The sequence below is a fragment of the Coenobita brevimanus genome, chromosome 108 (genome assembly GCF_032717465.1).
Source record: "Coenobita brevimanus isolate Jiangsu-jjx chromosome 108, ASM3271746v2, whole genome shotgun sequence".
Classification (NCBI taxonomy): Eukaryota; Metazoa; Arthropoda; class Malacostraca; order Decapoda; family Coenobitidae; genus Coenobita; species Coenobita brevimanus.
In genome coordinates this window covers 4,347,497-4,367,550 of record NC_137061.1, presented here as the reverse complement: position 1 = coordinate 4,367,550, position 20,054 = coordinate 4,347,497, and the positions used below count along the sequence as shown (strand labels likewise).

Below are 20,054 nucleotides of genomic sequence, written 5' to 3'. Positions count from 1 at the left end.
GAGTGGGGTGCCTGCAGAAGTGGATGAGAATGGCAGTGCTCTAGTGGACATTTGTGGGGGGAGAGGGTTGATAATAGCCAGTACCCTCTTTAGACACAAAATGATCCACAGGTATACGTGGTGAGTGATGAGAAGGGTGGGTGGTGAACTGAATGACAGTAGGCAATGATTGATTATGTGTGTGCGGATGATAGCCTGAGAAGGTGTATAATGGATGCAAGAGCATATAGAGGTTGGGGGAGTGGACTTTCTGACCACCACATGGTGGTGGTGAAAGTCAAGGTTCAATTGAAATGGAGGAGTAGGAGAAGGGAAGGACTGGAGGAAGTAGTCCATACAAGGAGGGTAGAAAGGTTGCAAGAGGATGAAACAAAAAGCAGACTATAAGAGAGAAGTGGAGGACCATTTGGGTAAATATGATATGAAGCAGATGGGGGACGTGGAAGGTATGTGCAAGATATTCACGGAAGAAATCTGTGCAGCATGTGAAGTGGTGTGTGGGGTGAAGAGAAGACAAAAAGGGATGCAAGGAACAGCATGGTGGAATGAAGAGTTGAGACAGGCTGTGGTGCAAAAGAAGAAAGCATATAGTGAGTGGACTAGAAACAGGGGGATGGAGGAAGTTAAGAGATGGAAGAGAGAATTATAATGTAGAGAGGAAGAGAGAGGGGAAAAGATTAGTAAGAGAGAGTAAAAAGAGAATGGATGAGCAATTTGGAAGGAATTTGAATGTAAAGTGGAGGGAATGTAAGAAAATGTTCTGGAAAGTGGTAAAGAGTGTTAGACAGGGTGATAAAAAAGCAAGTTGGAGAGTTAAAGATAAAAATGATAGATTGCTAGTGAAGAAGGGAGAAAAAGTGAGCAGATGAGAGAACACCTTAAGGAATTGTTGAACATAGAGAATGAAAGTAATGCAAGTATAAGTGGCTGGGAAAGGGCTGGGAGAAGGGGGGAGGTGAGAAGAGAGGCAGAAATCAGTAGGATTGAAGGAGTGGAAGTAATAAAGAAAGTCAAAATGGGGAAAGCCCAAGGAATTGCTGGAGTGTGTGGTGAACTGTTGAAGCATGGGGGAGAGATAGTAGTAGAAAGGATATGAAAGATGTGCAGATTGGTCTGGGAGGAAGGAGTCCCAGAGGATTGAAAGTCAGGTATAATTATTCCCCTGTACAAAGGAAAAAGGGAAACGGTGTGTGGTAATCATAAGGGCATGTGTCTTCGTAGTGTAATAGGATTAGTATATGGTAAGATACTTATTGGCAGAGTTAAAGAGATAACAGAGGAATTGTTGAAGAAGAACAGGAAGGTTTTAGGAAGGGAAGAGGTTGTGTAGATCAGATATTTATTTAAAAAATATGTAGAGAAGGGAAATAAGTTGTATGTGGCCTTCATGGATTTGGAGAAAACATATGACACGGTGGATAGACAAGGAATGGGAAAGTATTAAGAATTTGTGGAGTGAATGGGAAATTGTTGAATACTGTGAAGAGTATGTATGAGGGGGCTAAGGCCGTAGTGCATGTGGATAGTAAACTGAGTGAATTTTTCTATTTGAATGTTAGATTGAGACAGGGATATGTCATTTCAATCTGTATATGGATGGTGTTAGAGGTACAAGGTAGGGCAGTGGATATTGGAGTGACCCTAAGAGAGGAAGTGAAGTGAATGAATTTTTCTGTCTGAATGTTGGATTGAAACGGATATGTCATGTCCCCATGGTTGTTTAATCTGTAAATGGATGAGGTTATAAAAGAGGTAAAAGGTAGGGCAGTGGATGTTGGAGTGACCTTAATAAGAGAGGGCAGTGTTTGGAAACTCCCTGTACAGTTCTTTGCAGATGATACTGTATTGTTAAGTGAAGATGAAGGGGAACTGCAAGGCTTGGTGAATGAGTTTGGGAGTGTGTGTAAGAACTGGAATCTAAAGGTGAATGTAGGGAAGCGTAAATTTATGATCTTTGAGAGAAATGAAAGCCACTGAATGTAGAGTGAGGCTGAATTAGGAGGAAATGGAAAATGTGAGTACATTTAAGTGCTTGGGTAGTGTGATGAGTTAGCATGGAAGTTTAGAGGATGATGTTACAATACAGATGTACTGACTACAATAAATGCTCTGAATAACTCATAAGAGTACAAGAAATTTTATCGGCCACACATAACAGTATAGGTTGGGTATTTGTGGATTTTTATTGTTTTCTTAGTGTCTAGCATTATATGAGATATTCCCATGTGTATTTTGATGTCTAAATACAGCTGAAAGACCAGAGAACACAGCCACAATTAGAAGGAGTGCTGTACATACAGATTTAGTTAGTAGGTTGAGTATAGGTAGGGTATAGGTACAGTAGAGGATATTGCTCCATATCTGAATTTTGTCCATATTCGGACATGCCTTTGGTTCTATTATGTCGGGTAACCGAGAGATTACTGTAGTATGGAAGAAGCAGGTAGTGAAGAAAACAACCTTTGCACCCAGGAGGAAAATATGGAAGTTGAAAAAACAAGCAGTAAGGGATGCCGTTGCACCGAGATGAGAAGAGCAGTGACCAAAAGGGGAGCTGTAAATAGTGTTAATGAGCAGTATAGAGCTCTGGAGAAAAATCTCCCAAGAGTTACTGATTCAATGTTTTGATGGACAAAGGCCCACCAAGACATAAGGTAATATGGTGGTGGGATAAGAGTGTAGAAGCTGCAGGCAAGGAGTAAAGAAAAGTTTCCCAGGAATGGAAAAGGGACGGCAACAGAGAGGAATATTTGGTTTCCAAGTGTAGGGCCAGAAATTAGGTAAACAGGGCAAAACCTGAGTCTCAGGGAGCTTTACTGGGTAGTCATAATAGTCTAGAAAGGAAGAATGTGGTATTTAAGGCAGCAAAACGGATGGAGAGGGAAAACAGGAATATCGTGAATGAGCAGTATGTTAAGAATGATAAAGGAATGGTAGTGGTGGACAGAGATGTTAAAGATGGTTGGAGCATTATTGCTGGATGCTGAATGAGGAGTTTGACTGGAACAGGGAAGGTTAGGTGTCAACGGATCCAGTGTTTTGCCCTTGGCCTTTGATTGATGCTGCTGCTGTGAGCAGGGCAGTCTGCAGGATGCAGTTGTGGAAGGTGGTGGGTGTGTATGGGTTGACTGCTGAAATGTTGAAGGCCTCAGGATATATAGGAGTAAATTTAGTTACTGACTAATAAATTTGATTATGTATGAGTGTGATTCTCCAAAAAAATTGCTGAAGAGCGTGAGTGTAAATGTGTATAAGGGAAAGGATGATGCCCTGGAAAGAGGGCATCATACAAACGTAAAACTTTAGGACCAGATAACGAAGGTAATGGAGAGACTCCTGGAAGGCATGATAAGGGAAAGAGTGAGTTTTAACCCGCAAACGCCAGGCAGTATTTAACCCCTTAACCGCGGGGCGTCACTTTCGTGACGCTCGGCCACAATGTATCATATCGCGGGGCGTCACTTTTGTGATTCTGTGTTATTTTGAATTATCCCGGGCTCTCAAGTGGTGGCTTGTATCATCTATCAGTACTGCCAGTGTCCAACACTAGTTAGCATTCCAAATCTCATCTGTACTCCCATCCATTGTTGACAATTTAGCGATTTTACCCCCTTCGTGACTCCCCTCCCTACCTGCCCTCCATTACCCTGTCCTCTCACCTCCCACGCCGCGCTGCGCTACACAAATTTCCCCCGGATTTTTTCACTGATTTCATCCATTGAAATAAGCCCTATGCCCTATACTTATACAAAATAATATATACCAAAAAAAAAAACAGGTAAGTGATAGTGTTATACACCAGGAATTGGCTAATTATCACCTGACAACACCTCACGTGCATTCATTTGCTACATTACCACGGTAATTTCCCCTTTGAATTATGCCTTGTAATCGATGTCTGTAATAAAAATAAATATCAGAAAGGAAGGGAGAAGCCTAAGTGACATTTACATTCACCTGGAACTACCTATTTCTTTATGTATTGCCGAGATTTTCTACCTATAAAAAATTAGCATGTAAGGTAGCAGCAGTCAGCCTGAGTGTCATTGTCAACCCTTCCCTTCTCAGATAAGCCACGGCATTTAGTTCCTTGTCCTCCACTGTAGTGAAACAATGTCGCACTCGCGCCCCGCCATTCCTGCCGCTTCTGCGCCCATTGCAAAGGGCCCCGTGACCACTACCCCTAAGAAAAGTAGTGAGGGAAGCAGGAAAGGCCTTAGTGACTCTGCAGTGGCACATGAACTGGCAGAATTGTCCATGGTGATGATGGACAGTGATTTTGACGATTGAATTGTGTGATGAGCCGGGTGAGGTCATCGTGCCAGAAACTGCTACAACGAGTGCTTCAGTGTCGGAAGTAGTCTCTAGCTCCAAGGGAAAGGAGCCTTTAGTGCAGCAAGGCCAGGAATTTGGGAAGGAAGTGAAAAGGCGGTGTGTTAGCCCCAGAACAATGCCCCCACGTGACCCAGCCCGCCATGAGTCACAAGTGCATTCACCTCCCCGTTCCCCAAGCCCCACTTCACTCATTTCTTCATCATCGTCGGCTGAGTTATCTCCAGAGTCTTCGTCGTCGGAGTCACCACCAGCATCAACAGTGAAGGCAGGCCATAGAGGTAGAGGTAAATCAAGGAGAGGGAAAAGTAGTGTACCTAGTAGGGTAAGGTCTGCTAGTGCTGTACGGCAACCTAGGGTCAGTACGAGTGACCTTGACCCGAGATAAATCTGCCTCACAGCCACCCAGCACCCTCACCCATCCTACACCACCACGACAGGGAATCCTGGACGCCTTCACGTGGGCGGAAGGGTCCAATTTTGTGCCGGAACATTTAGTTTTTGATGAGAGTTCCTCAGGAGTACAGCCTGCCTTCACTCTTGACAATGATGCTGAGTGTGTGGACTTCCTTTTGGCCTTCCTAGATGACGAAGTCATGCAGCACATATGTGATGAGACCAACAGGTATGAATCACAACGTGCTGCAAGTGGTACAGGTGCAGCCAAGATGCAACAGTGGTCCATGCTGGGAGTGCAGGAGCTGTATGTGTTCTTTGCCCTCATGCTTCTCATGCCACACTCCAAGAAGCATGAGTTGGAAGAATACTGGTCCATGGACCCCTTACTACCCTCACCCACCATCAATAAGTACATGGCCAGAGATCACTTCCGGAACATCACGGGAAACCTGCACTTTGCCGACAACGATGTACCTTCCCAAACCGACCCACTCTGGAAGATCCTGGAGATTCTGAGCAGAATGAAGGATAAGTTTATGTCATTCTTCCACTCCTTTCAGAAGGTTGTCATTGACGAATCCTTGGTTTTGTTCAGAGGACGTCTTCGGTTTGTTCAGTACATTCCAAGCAAACGCCATCGCTTTGGAATTAAGTTCTTTGTACTGTGCGACTGTGAGATGGGGTACATCCTTGACTTCATCATATATTCAGCCAGCACTGTCGATCTGGATAAAACACACCCCCTTGGCTTCTCAGGCTGTGTAGTGAAAGTGCTCCTAGAAAAGTATTTTGGTGGGAATCATGTGCTGTATACAGACAACTACTATACAGCACCGAAACTTGCCAAATACCTTTCTGAGCACGGCATTGGTTCCTGCGGCACTGTCAAAAGTAATCGTGCCCACTTCCTCAAATTCCCAGAGGCATGAACCTCGCAGCAAGGAGACGTGCACCTACGCAAGTCTGAGAAGATGCTGGCAATACGGTGGCATGACAAGAGGGTCGTGCACATGCTCACCACCGTACATAAAGGGGAGATGACAGACAGTGGGAAAGTCGACCGTAGAACAGGCGAACCTGTGATGAAACCTGATGCTGTGTTGGACTATAATATCAACATGCGGCTGGTGGACAAGTCCGACATGATGATTTGTGAGATCGACTCCCTCAGGAAGAATACTAGGTGGTACAGGAAAGTTTTTCTGCATCTCATAGATATGACGATGCTGAACGCTTTCATCCTGTGCAAGGTGAAGGTCAAGCCACCTAAGTCCTTCTCCCTGAGGTTGTTCGCCAGGACTTGTGTCCAGCAGCTGCTGGAAAGATATGGTAGGGTGACAGCAGCAACTCCAAGGCGCCATCCAGTAACGCTTCCCGACCGACTTGAGCAGAGGGCGTATATGGATCGGCACAGACTTGAGCTTATGCCTGCCACAGGGAAAAGGAAGGCTGCAATTCGCAGGTGTCAGGTTTGTGCACATACCTCCCGCCGCACACCTGAGCACAAACGCACCTCTTGGCAGTGCGCTGAGTGCTAGGTTCCCCTCTGTGTTACCTGCTTCTTCGATTACCACAGCCAGAAGCAGTTCTAACAGTGCAAGTGTGAAAGCAGAATACCTGTAATTTGGAAATAATGTGTAAATAATGTTTAAATAGCAGGTGAAAGCAATGGATGTTCAGTACATATGATTGAACAGTGTATTATAGTTTTATCTTACTGAAAGTGACAGTGAAAAACATAGTGTAAGTAAAATAGAAGGGTAAATATTGAAGATAGAATAGAAAATGTAAATAGTAATGTAAGTAATTAGTAATATAAGAATATGAGTACAAATAATTTATGTTATAACAGTGAAAGTGAATCCGTGGCTCTCTACGTATTTTACTGAATGAAAAATTGAATGACTTCAGTGACAATAAACTAATACTACTGAAGGAAACTTATGGAGAAAGACTCCAGATATATATAAGTGTGATATAGTAATAGAAATATAAAGTGTGAGGGGTTTTATGAATAATAAATGACAGAGTACCAAGAGCGAACTAGCGCAAGTGCGACGATCAGACACGCTTGTAATTTCCATTGCTTTCACAGATGCCAAAATCTGGTTATATGGTTACCACCCAGCATAGTAAATGCTTTCCTGGTGTACAGGAAACCATTTGGCTTGTCACTCAGTGTAGAGTCACTCACAGGCTGAAGGAAGAGGAAAGAAAGACAAGAAAAAAAAAAAAATTGGTGAGTACACAGACACAGGCTGATCATGGCAGGGAAGTAGTGCCACATTCAAGACAAACGATTGGGAAGGAGGAAGGTGAAGGTGAGGTGGGGAATCTCTGGTGGGGGTGAGGGGGGATGAGACACCCCCAAGGTGGGGGTGTGGGGGGGGTATTATGGTGGGAGGAAACACACTCAAAGGGATCGTAGCAGTGAAATTGCCACATCATTACAAAGAGGGGGTTGTGGGAGGTGGAGGAGGGGTGGGGGGTCTCTGGTGGGGGTGAGGGGGGATAAGACACCCCTCCCCAATGTGGGGGTGGTGTGGGGGTATTTTGGTGGGAAGAAACACACACACAAAGTGATCACAGAAGGGAAATTGCTGAGTCATTTGATTTGAAAGGGGGTGAGGAGGGGTGGGGGGTTTCTGGTGGGGCTGAGGGGGCATGAGATACCCCCCATATGATGTAGATGTGATATTGGTGAGTGGTTTGGGTGGGAGGGGACAGAGCTGGCTGTATTCAATCAGCCAGAGGGAGGTGAAGTGGCTGGGTGGGTAGTCCCCCCCCAGACCTGGAGAGGGCGGGATCTTCCTTCCAACCACCTCATCCCATAGTTCTGATTGGGTAGGAAACATTTACGTCATCAGAGGGGCTGGCTTAGTGCTCAACAGAGTTTGACAGACCTCCTACAATGATCAGTCATAGGATTCTGCATGGCAAACTAGCAAACTGACTAATGTCAGTCATAGCACTTTAGGGATTAAGGGATACCAGCTGTTACTAGGTGTCCCCCAGCCTTGAGGGGGACCAATGGTGATGACTCAGACGAGGCAGGGAACCATTTTAGATGAGGTGGAAACTTTTTTTAGGCATATTATGGGGAGTGACGAATGACCAAAAACATATCCCCATTGAATTAATGTTATAATACCATTGCTTTATTATCAATTGCTTAACGATCAGTTGTCATGTGACAACCTGACCATATACAGTAGCGAGATAGGACTGTATAAGGAAAATAAAGTCTCAGCTGCACTTCTGTTTTTTGTTACTTTCATCAAAAGTATTCATCCATTGAAATTCTGATACCATACCTATGTCAGTCTATATATAGCCACACTCAAGGGGTGGCCATTCGTCTGTGGTTAAGTGGTTTTACAGGGAGGGGCACTAACTCTCCGCCAGCCCTCTTGTTGACACTTTTGCAAATTCCAGTTCTGATGCACTATAAATCACATGTGAAAAACAGAAAGTCATGGATATCATTTACAAAAGATAAAAAGAAGTTTCACATTGGTGCTTAATCATTTAGTTTTCTAAAACTTTCTCAGTAATTATTGGTTGCACTGGTAATCAGATTACACCATTGGAAAGAGCAGAAAAAACACTTTTAATGATGTTTAGCATACAAAATGTTGCCTAGAAATTTTTCTAACTATAATGAGAAGTTTGAATTCTTTACTTTATTTGCAGTCCCCCAAATGTCTTGTAGTGTAATGTGCTGTACACTATTCACTTACTGTGTGTGTGTGTGTGTGTGTGTGTGTGTGTGTGTGTTTTTTTTCCATATTGTAGAAATTTTTATACTGAAACCTGTGGTGTATAATTATGTAAAAAAAAAAAAAAAAAAAAAAAAATGGTGGAGGGTTGAAAATTAATTTTGAAAAAAGTTGTGTCCACTGCACCCACCAGATGAGGCCTCCCACAGCCTGGTGACTGTTATATCACAAAAGACTTAGCCACAAGTTTCTGCATGTGCCTGAAAGGATTAATGATTGATTCCTCATAGGAAGACTATCTATCTATCTATAGCCCGATGCCCTAATCCCGGAAAGGGTGACCCTGTTCTAATTTCATATCTTTCCAGGAGTGTAAAAGGAGTTACATCCAGAAGAGAGATTGTATCCAGTCAACACCTCCAGATAATGTTGTTACCAGCACAGTCCAGGCCAACCACGCCATTAATAGCATTAATAAAAGGAAATACCAAAGAATACCCTTCTCACCAGCAAAGTACCACTCTATAAAAAGTTTCTTCACTCCGAAATCTAGAAGTGAAGGTCAGGGAGCCAGGAAATCACTTGGACAATCCTTCAATTGCAGTCAGTCAGAACAAACTATCACTAAAAATTCAAGTTTTCCAGGAAGAGAACATTTTGATTCAGAACATCAGCAGTTGCCAGAAGTGCAAGAAAGAAGAATAGAAAATAATAGCCAAAGACACACAACTTTAAACAAAAGCCCTAAGAAAGCTTACGGAAGAACAGAAAGTAGCAGCCCAAGACCTTCTCAGCCATGCATAAATGGAAGTTGTAGGGATACTTATAGGATAGAGGGAAGTAGCGCAAGACCTTCAAAGCCAACTGCAAATGGAAGTTCCAAGAGAGCTTATGAAAGAATAGAAAGTAGTAGCCCAAGACCTCGAATGCAAAGCATAAATGGAAATCCCAGGAATGCCTTTGAATGTACTGTAGAGAGTAGTTACCCGAGACCTCCCGAGCCAAGCATAAATGGAAATCCGTGGAAAGCTCATCACAAAATACACAATGGTACAAATGTTCGTGCTGGTGTCAATGATGAATGCAAGGTTGCAGGAAAGCTTGGTGAAGAAAACCAAAGTTATATAAATAATAGTACAGCACAGAAAAAGGTTAAAACTATATCAAGACTTTATAATTTAGAAGATTGTACATCACATTTAATGTCAAGAAATAATCCAAAAACTTTTACAATTAAATCTAACTTTTTGAACAAAGAGGTTACAGTAGAGTTGATAAGACTTGAAGAGCAGTACAGACTTAGTGAGAAATGTATGAACTCTCTTCGTCGTGGTGAAACAGTAAAATTAAAAAATGGTAGCACTTCACAGCAGCCATCATCTTCCATTCCTGTTAGAGTGGTAGTTTCTCAGGAAGATATGACGAGAGGGGTAATGAAGTTTATAAGAAGGAGCAAGACACAAGACAATATTTACTGTGGTAACATTCAGTGCCTACATATGGAATGTTCACCAGGTAATTGTGCTAAGATAGGTGAAGTGTCTATTGACAGCTCACACAAGCATCCCAGAATGCGACAGTTGTCACTGAAGGAAACATCTTATTATGAGTCCTGTTTGGATCATGAAACAAGCATGGAGGGACTCATTGCTAATGGGCTTGACTCACTATGGCTCAGCATCACTCCCACTACCTATCCTTCTGCTCAGCTCCTGGGAGATCTTCTTAGAAAGCTGGTTTTGGAGGTAAGAGCCTTTCTTTGTCAGTAAGTCCTCAGTTTGTGTTGGAGATCCATCCATCCATCATCCAATCCTACGTTGTCCCATGAGGAGCCCGGGGCTAGGCAAGTTGGTCCTGACATTTAAGATGAAAGTGACCAGCCTCACTCATCCCTGAGTGGCATTACATGATCAGTAAACCCCAACCATCCCTTGGATATAAACCTTCACCAGCTCAATCTGATTGGAGTGCCATAATTACCCTCTAAACCACCATGCCCAAAATTTGGTTATGTGGTTACCACCCAGCATAGTAAATCATTTCCTGGTGTACAGGAAACCATCTGGCTTGTCACTTAGTGTAGAGTCACCCATAGGCAGAAGGAAGAAGAAAGAATGAAAGAAAGAAGAGGGAGTGTAAAGTCACCCTTAGGCAGAAGGATGGGAAAAGAATGAAGGGAAGAAAGACAGAAAAGGATGGAAGGAAAGAAGGATGGAGGAGAGGAAAGGGCAGACACCCGAGAGCAGCACTACATTGAGTGAGTGGATGGTGAGTGTCCCCACCTACCACATTGTGTTGGAGATATGTTCTAAAATATCACATCTTACACAGTTTTCGTTTTTAAAGGCTCCAACATGCTTGCATGTGTCGGCCTTGGTCACCTAATGGCGGCTCTCCATGCTGCACGATCCATTGCAGCCTCCCTGTTCAGTCCCTTAACCCTAAGGTCACACTTAATGACCTCGTCCCATGTCTTTCTCGGTCTACCCCTCATAACCCCACCCCCAATATTAACACTTCTCACCTTCCTCACCCAACTATCATCCCCCATCCTCTCCACATGTCCAAACCACCTCAATCTACCTCTCCTCATCACAACACCAATACACTCCAGTCCCATCCTACCTCTCAACTCTTCCATTGTAAACCCAGCCCCTCCAGGCCTTGGACGCAGGGACGCACTGCACATCCACCTAATCATTGTCATTTCTGTACGTCTGAGCCGGCGAATGTCTTCCTCCTTCACTGCCCAGGTCTCACTGCCATACTGAAAGACACAGTATTGCATACAATTGGTAAGCTATGTTAATAGGGGGAAATTCTTAAATTAACTTTATAGGCAGTCTTTATGTACTGGAGACTTATTCATCCCCCACCAGGAAAAAAAAAAAACTACTATATCCGAACAGTGTCCTATTTTTAAATGTAAACCCCTACACTGTGAATGAGTTGTATGGAAATGTCAACATTTTCCCCTCTTTTATTTCATAAACACTACTTCAGTTTAAAATGTAAAAGATTTGTTGAGTTTAATATTTGTTTACAGGTATTATTAGTGGTTGGTGGGGGTGCTCACCATCTACTTGCTCAATGTAGTGCTGCTCTTAGGTGCCTGCCCATTCCTCTCGTCCATTTTTCCATTCTTCCTCTTCTGTCTTTCTTTCCTTCATTCTGTCCTCTTCCTTCTGTCTACGGGTGACTCTACACCGAGTGACAAGCCAAATGGTTTCCTGTACACCAGGAAACCATTTACTGTGCTGGGTGGTAGCCATATAACCAAATTATGGCGCCTGGTGGTTTAGTGGTCAATTAAGGCACTCTAATCAGATTGAGCCGGTGCAGGTTTATATCCAAGGGGTGGTTGGGGTTTATTGCTCCTGTAATGCCACATAGGGATGAGTGAGGCTGGTCACTCTCATCTTAAATGACAGGACCAATTTACCTAGCCCCAGGCTCCTACACTCTACATGGGGCAACACTGGATTAGATGATGGATGAATGAATGAATGAATTACAGGTACTGCATTAGTTTTTCATAATGAAAACCAATTTTGGATATCCCCCCCCCCCTCCCCCGTATGAGTAATGATTTCCACCACCTATATAGGCGAGTACACAGTGTCAAGGTATTATCTGTGTCATTAGTTTCATATTTGTTATTCCATTCATATACCAGTTATGTTGTGGTGCCCAAACTCATGAAATATTGATGCTAGTATCACTTAAAGTCCAGAGGTATCAGCACAGTGCATGAATTTAGTAGTAGAGCAACATGGTGTGTGTGTGTGTGTGTGTGTGTGTGTGTGTGTGTGTGTGTGTGTGTGTGTGTGTGTTGGCATTTACCTATTTGTATTGAACAAGATTTGATTACTATATGGGATTGTCCTGTCTCAAGTTTGTATCATATTGTGTCATTTATAAAGGCTCCAATGTGCTTGCATACATTAGCCTGGGTCAGATAATGGCTGCATTCCATGTTGCATTTTCTATTCAGTGTCTTATCCCTGAGGTCACACTCTGTTAATTGTCGCAGATCTTTTTCAGTCTGCCTCTCACAACCCTACTCCCGACATTTACATTTTTTACATTCCGCACCCAGTTGTCATCTTCCATCCTCTCCACATGCCCAAACCATCTCAGTCTACCCCTCCTTATCACAACAGCAATGCATTCCAGACTCTTCAATCTTAAACTTAGCCCCCCCAGGTCCTGCATTCAAGAATGCACTAAACATCCATCTAATCGTTGTCATTTCTTTACATTTGAGCCTATGAATATTCTCTTCCTTTACTGCCCAGGTCTTCCTCCTCAGGTCTCCAGTGTTACAACCATCCAACTTTTTCCCTGAAAGTATGATTATTCTTAACTCTTCCTACACTTTCATCTAATTGGTTCCATTTAGTTATTCAATACTTCTGTGTGGAAAATTGTATTTTCTTACGTCACTCATTTACTGTGGCAGCTTACTCGTAAGTTTATAACTATGTCCTCTTGATCTTCCACCACCCCCTATCTCTCGAGTACCATGTATACACCTGCACAGTGTTATTATGTCTCCTCTTTTGCTTCTCTCTTGCAGTGTAGGTAATTTCAGCCTTTGTAACCTCTCCTTATACTGCAGTTCTATCAAGTTTGGTATCATCCCAGTATGTTAGTTTGGAAACCACACAGCTGCAGCATATTCTAATCTAAGTCTTACCATTGTCTATCTATCTATTTATTGCCAGACGCCTCAATCCCGTTTGGGGTGGCCACAAACAAATCGCCTCTAAGTCGCCCTGTCCCCCGCCATATCACTGCCCTGCTCCCAACTTACATCCCCCTCTCTCATATACCTCTCCACCCCATCCCTCCATCTCATCCTCGGCCTCCCCCTCCCTCTTCCCCCCTCCACCTCACTCACATACACTCTCTTCGTCAGTCTCACCCTCCATCCTCTCCATATGGCCAAACCACCTCAGTGTGTTCCTCATAACGCTTCCTATCACATCCACATCCACACCACAACGCTCCTTTATATCCTCATTCGTCAGCTTGTCTCTCCATGTGACTCCACAGGCTCCTCTTAAATAACTCGTTTCCACTGCTCTCACTCTTGACTTGTGTCCTTCCAACAACGTCCAAGCTTCACTTCCATACGTTAGAGTTGGTATCACAATACTGTCATGTAGTAACTTTTTCACTTCCATGCTCACTTCCCTGTTTCTTATCACTGCTTTCAAAGAACCAGCAACCTTTCTTCCCTGCTGTACCCTTTCAAGCACTTCACCCTCCAAACCTCCATCCTTACTCATCACACTACCCAAGTACTTAAATGTACTCACATTTTCCAATTCCTCACCATCCAACCTCGCTGTACATTCACTGACTTCACCTCTCTCAGAGACCATCACTTTACTCTTCCCTACATTCACCTTTAGATTCCGTTTCTTACACACGCTCCCAGACTCATCCACCAAGCCTTGCAGCTCCCCTTCGTCTTCACTCAACAACACAGTATCATCTGCAAACAACAGTACAGGGAGTTTCCAAACACTATCCTCTCTCACCAGGGCCACTCCAACATCCACTACCTTACCTTGTACCTCTTTTATTACCCCATCCATGTATAGATTTGAACAACCATGGATACATGACACATCCCTGTTTCAACCCAACTTTCAAAGAGAAAAATGCACTTAGTTCACCATCCACACGCACTGCAGCCTTCGCACCATCGTAGATACTCTTCACAGCATTCAACAAGTTCCCATCTACTCCATTGCCATTAACAATTTTCTTTGCATATCTTCGCTCACATAATTAAATGCTGTTCTTAAATTCGTTAAAAGATTGTTTGCCCCACTGGTTATCTTATTTATATGCTTCTCTGGTGATAAGCCCTTGCTGTATTATTTTACTCAGATACTTCTCATGTGTTGTCTTGGCAGTGTTTTCGTCCCTGTTTTATAGTTCCATTTTGGTTTTACCTACACCCACTCAGTCACATGATACTTTCTAGCATTAAATTCGGTCATCCATTTCTTGCTTCTTCTGTATAGTTGATCAAGGTTATCTTGCAGCCCCCTCCAGCTTATGTCATGTACAGTTTGTTTCATAATTTTCATATTATCAGCAAGCATATTCTTGTACGATCAAACATCTCTTTCCATATCATTTTACATACATGTATATAAGGATGGGGTAATAAAAGAGATAAAATGTAGGGCAGTGGATGTTGGAGCGGCCCTAGTGAGACAGGGTAGTGTTTGGAAACTCCTTATATTGTTGTTTGCAGATGATACTATGTTGTTAAGTGAAGACAAAGGGGAGCTGCAAGGCTTGGTGGATGAGTTTAGGAGAGTGTTTAAGAAACGGAATCTAAAGATGAATGTAGGGAAGAGTAAAGTTATGGTCTTCGAGTGAAGTGAAGTCAGTAATGTACAGTGAGGTTGGATGAGGAGGAAGTGGGAAATGTGAGTGCATTTAAGTACTTGGGTAGTGTGATGAGTAAGGATGGAAGTTTAGAGGGTGAAATGCTTGAAAGGGTACAACAAGGAGGAAAGTTGCTGCTTCCTTGAAAGCAGTGATATGAAGCAGGGAAGTGAGCGTGGAAGTGAAGAAGCTACTATTTGACAGTACAGTATTGTGATACCAACTCTAACTTAGAGAAGTGAAGCCTGGATGTCGTTGGAGGAACAGAAGTCAAGAGTGAGAGCAGTGGAAATGAGTTATTTGAAAGGAGCATGTGGAGTCACATGGAGAGACTGACTGACAAATGAGGAAGTGAAGGAGCGTTGTGGTGTGGATGTGGATGTGATAGGAAGCTTGAGGAGAAACACATTGAGGTGGTTTGGCCATGTGGAGAGGATGGAGAGTGAGAGACTGATTAGGAGAATGTATGTGAGTGAGGTGGAAGGGGGGAGAGGGAGAGGGAGGCCAAGGATGAGATGGAGGGATGGAGTGGAGAGGTATATGAGAGAGGGGGTTGTGAGCTGGGAACAGGGCAATGAAATGGTGGGGGACAGGGTGACATGGAGGCAGTTTGTTTGTGACTACCCCATATGGGATTAAGGCATCTGGCAGTAGATAGATAGATAGGTATTATATAAGGAACATTAAGAGTTTCCAAACTGCTCCCTGCGGCATACCATTCTTTTCCATAATGAAAACTGATCTCTAGTCATAGTTCTTATTTGCTTTCCGGCTAGGTATCTTATCCATCTTTGTAAATTGCCGTCAATACCACTAGTATTTTTAAATTTCCATATCAGCTTATCATGTGGTACACTGTCAGATGCCCTACTGAAGTCGAAATAAATACAATCTTCCCACCCTTTTCTCTCATGCAGCACATCAACAACTCTGTCATAAAATCTCAGTAAGTTTGTGACACACAAAGTACCTTCTTTAAGCCAAATTGCTTCGAGGTGATTATTTTCTCAGGTATGCAACCTGCCCCTTCCTGATGATTTTCACACAGTTTACAAATGATGCTGATGAGTGACCGGTCCAGAGTTTAATGGATCATCTCTGTTCCCACTCTTATATATTGGTACTGTGTTTGCTATCTTCCAGACTCTTGGCAGATCTCCCGCTTTTAAAGAACTCTTTTTATTTTCTCATATTGGTTTAACTAATTAATCAGTACATTCAGTAACCATCTGACCACATATATTGTTTAGCCGCATGGCTTTTCGTGCATTCTTATTTTTCATTAGCTCCAGGAGCCCCATAGGTTCAAATTTTATAAAATTTATCTTATTTGCCCTGTTATGTTTCAGGTCTCTGGAACTCCTCTTCCCTTACAAAAATTGTCTAGAATTATTCATTCATAATCATAGACATGTCCTCCTGTTTTTCATAGACTGATCCACCAACTTTGTCATACAATCTCTTCTTTTCATTGCATTTTACTATTTACAGTAACCATGCATCCAGTATGGTTATTAGATCAGGTAACACTGATGTGCTGGACTAATTCCTTACTGAACAAATAATAAACATCATGTGGAAAAGTATTTAGACGACCAGAATAGTTCAAGACACAAAAATCCCTAGAATGTTGTAAACGGTGATAGGCAAACAACAGTGCAATTTAACATGTATTGAAATACTTACCATGGTATTATTGTGTGGCATGATAAATAAGGGCATGTAGGAAAAAATATTAATACTGGTACCGGTGATAATAATAATCTTGAATGAGACATAAGACCAACGTCTTTTGCAGTTTTCTGATGTTTTTTTTATTGCTGTACCACATTATGGGATTCGTTGAATATTTTCTGAATCTGTTTTCGTTTTGAAGTGTTTTCTTTGAAAAATGCTAAACTTCTGTCAGATCATATGACTGGTATGCAAGGTCAAGCTGAGAAGACTGAGGTGGACCAGGACAGAGAGTTGTAGTCAGGGAGAAAAACTGAAAGCCTAGAAGTTGAAGATCAAAGAAATGGCGGATGAATACAGGACCAAAGTAGGGGAGGAGCTGGAGTCAGTGAATTGGAATGAAATGGATCTGGACAGCCTGTGGAATGCATATTGGGATTGCTTAATTAGGTATGCTGAAGCGGTGTATGGTGAGGCAAGAGTAACAACAAAGAAGAAAGATATGGCATGGTGGGATGAAGACATTAAGAGAGCAGTGGAGGAAAAAGGAAGAAGTGGCTAGAGTGGTTACAGAAATGGGGTTCAGTTGAAATAAGAACTGAATATGTTGAGAGCAAGAAGCACGTAAAGAGACTAGTGAAGAGGAAAAAGTAGGAGGTACTTAACCCCTTAACTGCGGGTTTGTTTTGCTTTGACTTGCAGCTCCTGCGGGCATATTCGCGCTCCGACAGACTCTCTAAAAATATTTGCCAAAAATCAGTTATTAGTCCTAGAATATTAAAATCACATATGCTTATGGCACATACCTTCAGCTTTCTCCTGGCGTGTTTGTTGAGCCTTCGTCGAGTACCGTAGGACTTGTGGAGACCTCTGAAGTTGGGTAACGAAGTCTCCACTTTACACTTCCCGACAACCCATAATATGATTACCACAGCCAGATATTATCACTAGAAACACTATTCTATGATTCTCAAATAGTTTGGAATCCATATTCCCAAAAAAAACAACAACACTGTGAAAGCAATGAAAATTACGAGGGCGTATGACCTTCCCACTTGACATCGTTCGCCGCTGGTGTTCTGTCATTTATTATTCATAAAAACATTCACGGTTTATATTTCTGTTATTATGTAACATATATATACCTACAGTCTTTATCCATAAGTTTCCTTCAGTAATAGTAGTTTATTGTCACTGTAGGCATTCAGTTTCTCTTTCAGTAAAATACGTAGCATTCACTTTCTCGTCCTGTATACTAGCATTGAGAGTGAATGCCACTTTCACCTTCACTCTCATAACTCATAGTATTCATACATGCTAGAGTGAAACTTTCACTTTCATTACTCCTAGTATATATACTGTACTCGTATTCTTATAATACTACTCATTTACATTTCTATTTACGTTCTCTATTTTATTTACGTTATTTACATTTCAGTTTTATTTACACTTTAGGCACTGTCACTTGCAGTAACTTATAAAACTATTTTCCACTGTTCACTTATATTTACATTCATTGCTTTCACCTGCTGTTTACACATTATTTACACATTATTTACAATTCCACTTGCACTGTTTTACTCACCAGAAAGAACGTAGTCACTCTCTATCATTTGTCAGCCCTTTACTTCTTTCCACACGAGGTTTAGTAGAGGGTAGAGGTCACAGGGCCCTTTGCATGGGGCTAAAAAGCGGTGGAATTTAGCAGGCGCGAATCCGACTTACTTTCACCTTGAAAGACGACAGTAAACTGATACTGGTGGGCCAGGGTGGCCTACCTAGGGAGAGTGCATTACTGCCAACGTCAGCCTCGTGAGAGCTGCTAATATATAGCTATGAAATGATTGGCAGGAAATCTAGACAATACATTATAAATTAGGTAGTTCCAGGTGAATGTAAATATCACTTGGGCTTCTTTCCCTCCTTATATACATTTTTATTACGAGAATAGATTATACGGCATATTTCAAGGGGAAATAAACAGCGAAAATTAGCGAACGAGTGCATGTGAGGTGTTGTCAGGTGATAATTAGCCAAGTCCAGGTGTATGGCACTATCACTTACCTTATTTCTTTTTTGTATATATTATTTGGTATAAGAATGAGGCATAGGGCTTATTTCAATGGATGAATTAAGTGGAAAATTCCGGGAAAATTTACTTAGCATAGAATACAGTATGGTGGCCTGCAATAATTAGGTAATTCCAGGTGAATGTAAATATCACTTAGGCATCTCCCTTGCTTTCTTATATATACAGTAGAACCTCTTTAGTCCGGACCCCTTTAATCCGGACTTCTGTTAATCCGGACAAAACTTAAAAATAATAAGCTCCAAAAATATGTTGAAAGTACTTCTAAAGTCATTTTCAGTATCGGCGCGGAAAGCGATCGTCATTCATTTAGTCTCGGATCACGCTAGGTCGCTACATGGGCGCCTGTTTAAACACACGCTAGCATTCGTTCCATCAACTAGTTCACCAACCATTTATATTTTTACGCTGTATTTCAAAAGTTAATCCTCCTTACCATGCCCCTTAATGCAAGTGTAGCTTCTGTAATGAATAAAGGTGTTAAAAGGAGGAGTTTGCTTACACAAAAATGGGTCAGAATATTCTACAGTGTTACTGTAGGTTATTTTTTGTACTTAAATGTGCTTTACTTGTACATCAGACATTAGCTTCTTGCCCATATGGGCATTATCAATATGCCAAAGATGACAATGTATTTTTTGCCTACATAAATTTATTTTTATTCCAAATATTACAGTTAATTAATTAATTTATTTTTTTGCCTACACGGGCCTTAGTCGCTTACTACAATTTAAAATGTAGGCTGGTTTCTTGTCATGGCCATACCTGTAAATTATGCAGTACAAAACTATCTTACATGATTAGTTTTGTTATTTTAGTACCGGTATCCTTTCATCTTTTGCAGTTACGTAGGGTTGACATATGCCACATATGTTAATAATTAACAAACATACCATATGTAGATAGAGTTTGTATGAACTTAAGATTACCCTGATGGTCCGGACAATCTGCTAATTCGGACAACCCTTCCCCCCATATAGTCCGGATGAGAGAGGTTCTACTGTATTTTTATTACGAGAATAGATTATACGGCATATTTCAAGGGGAAATAAACAGTGAAAATTAGCGAACGAGTGCACGTGAGGTGTTGTCAGGTGATAATTAGCCAATTCCAGGTGTATGGCACTCTCACCTACCTTATTTCTTTTTTGTATATATTATTTGGTATAAGAATAGGGCATAGGGCTTATTTCAATGGATGAAATCAGTGGAAAATTCCAGGGAAGATTTACTTAGCGTAGCACGGCCTGGCAGGCGAGAGGATAGGGTAATGGAGGGGAGGTAGGGAGGGGAGTCAAGAATGGGGAGAAATGGCTAAATTGTCAACAATGGATGGGAGTGCAGATGAGATTAGGAGTGTTGGCTAGTGTTGAACATTGGCAGTACTGATCGATGATACAAGTCACCACTTGAAAGCCCGGGCGAAT

The 20,054-nt window shown here is 42.1% G+C and overlaps 1 protein-coding gene across 1 annotated transcript in view; it reads left to right on the top strand.

The window, feature by feature from the left end:
* LOC145416939 (uncharacterized) overlaps nucleotides 1-20,054 on the top strand; it is a 194,041-nt gene that overhangs the window by 48,344 nt on the left and 125,643 nt on the right. Inside the window, exon 6 of the mRNA XM_080285794.1 lies at nucleotides 9,710-10,195. Within this exon, the coding sequence (XP_080141920.1) occupies nucleotides 9,710-10,195 (486 nt within the window). The remainder of the gene's footprint in view (nucleotides 1-9,709; nucleotides 10,196-20,054) is intronic.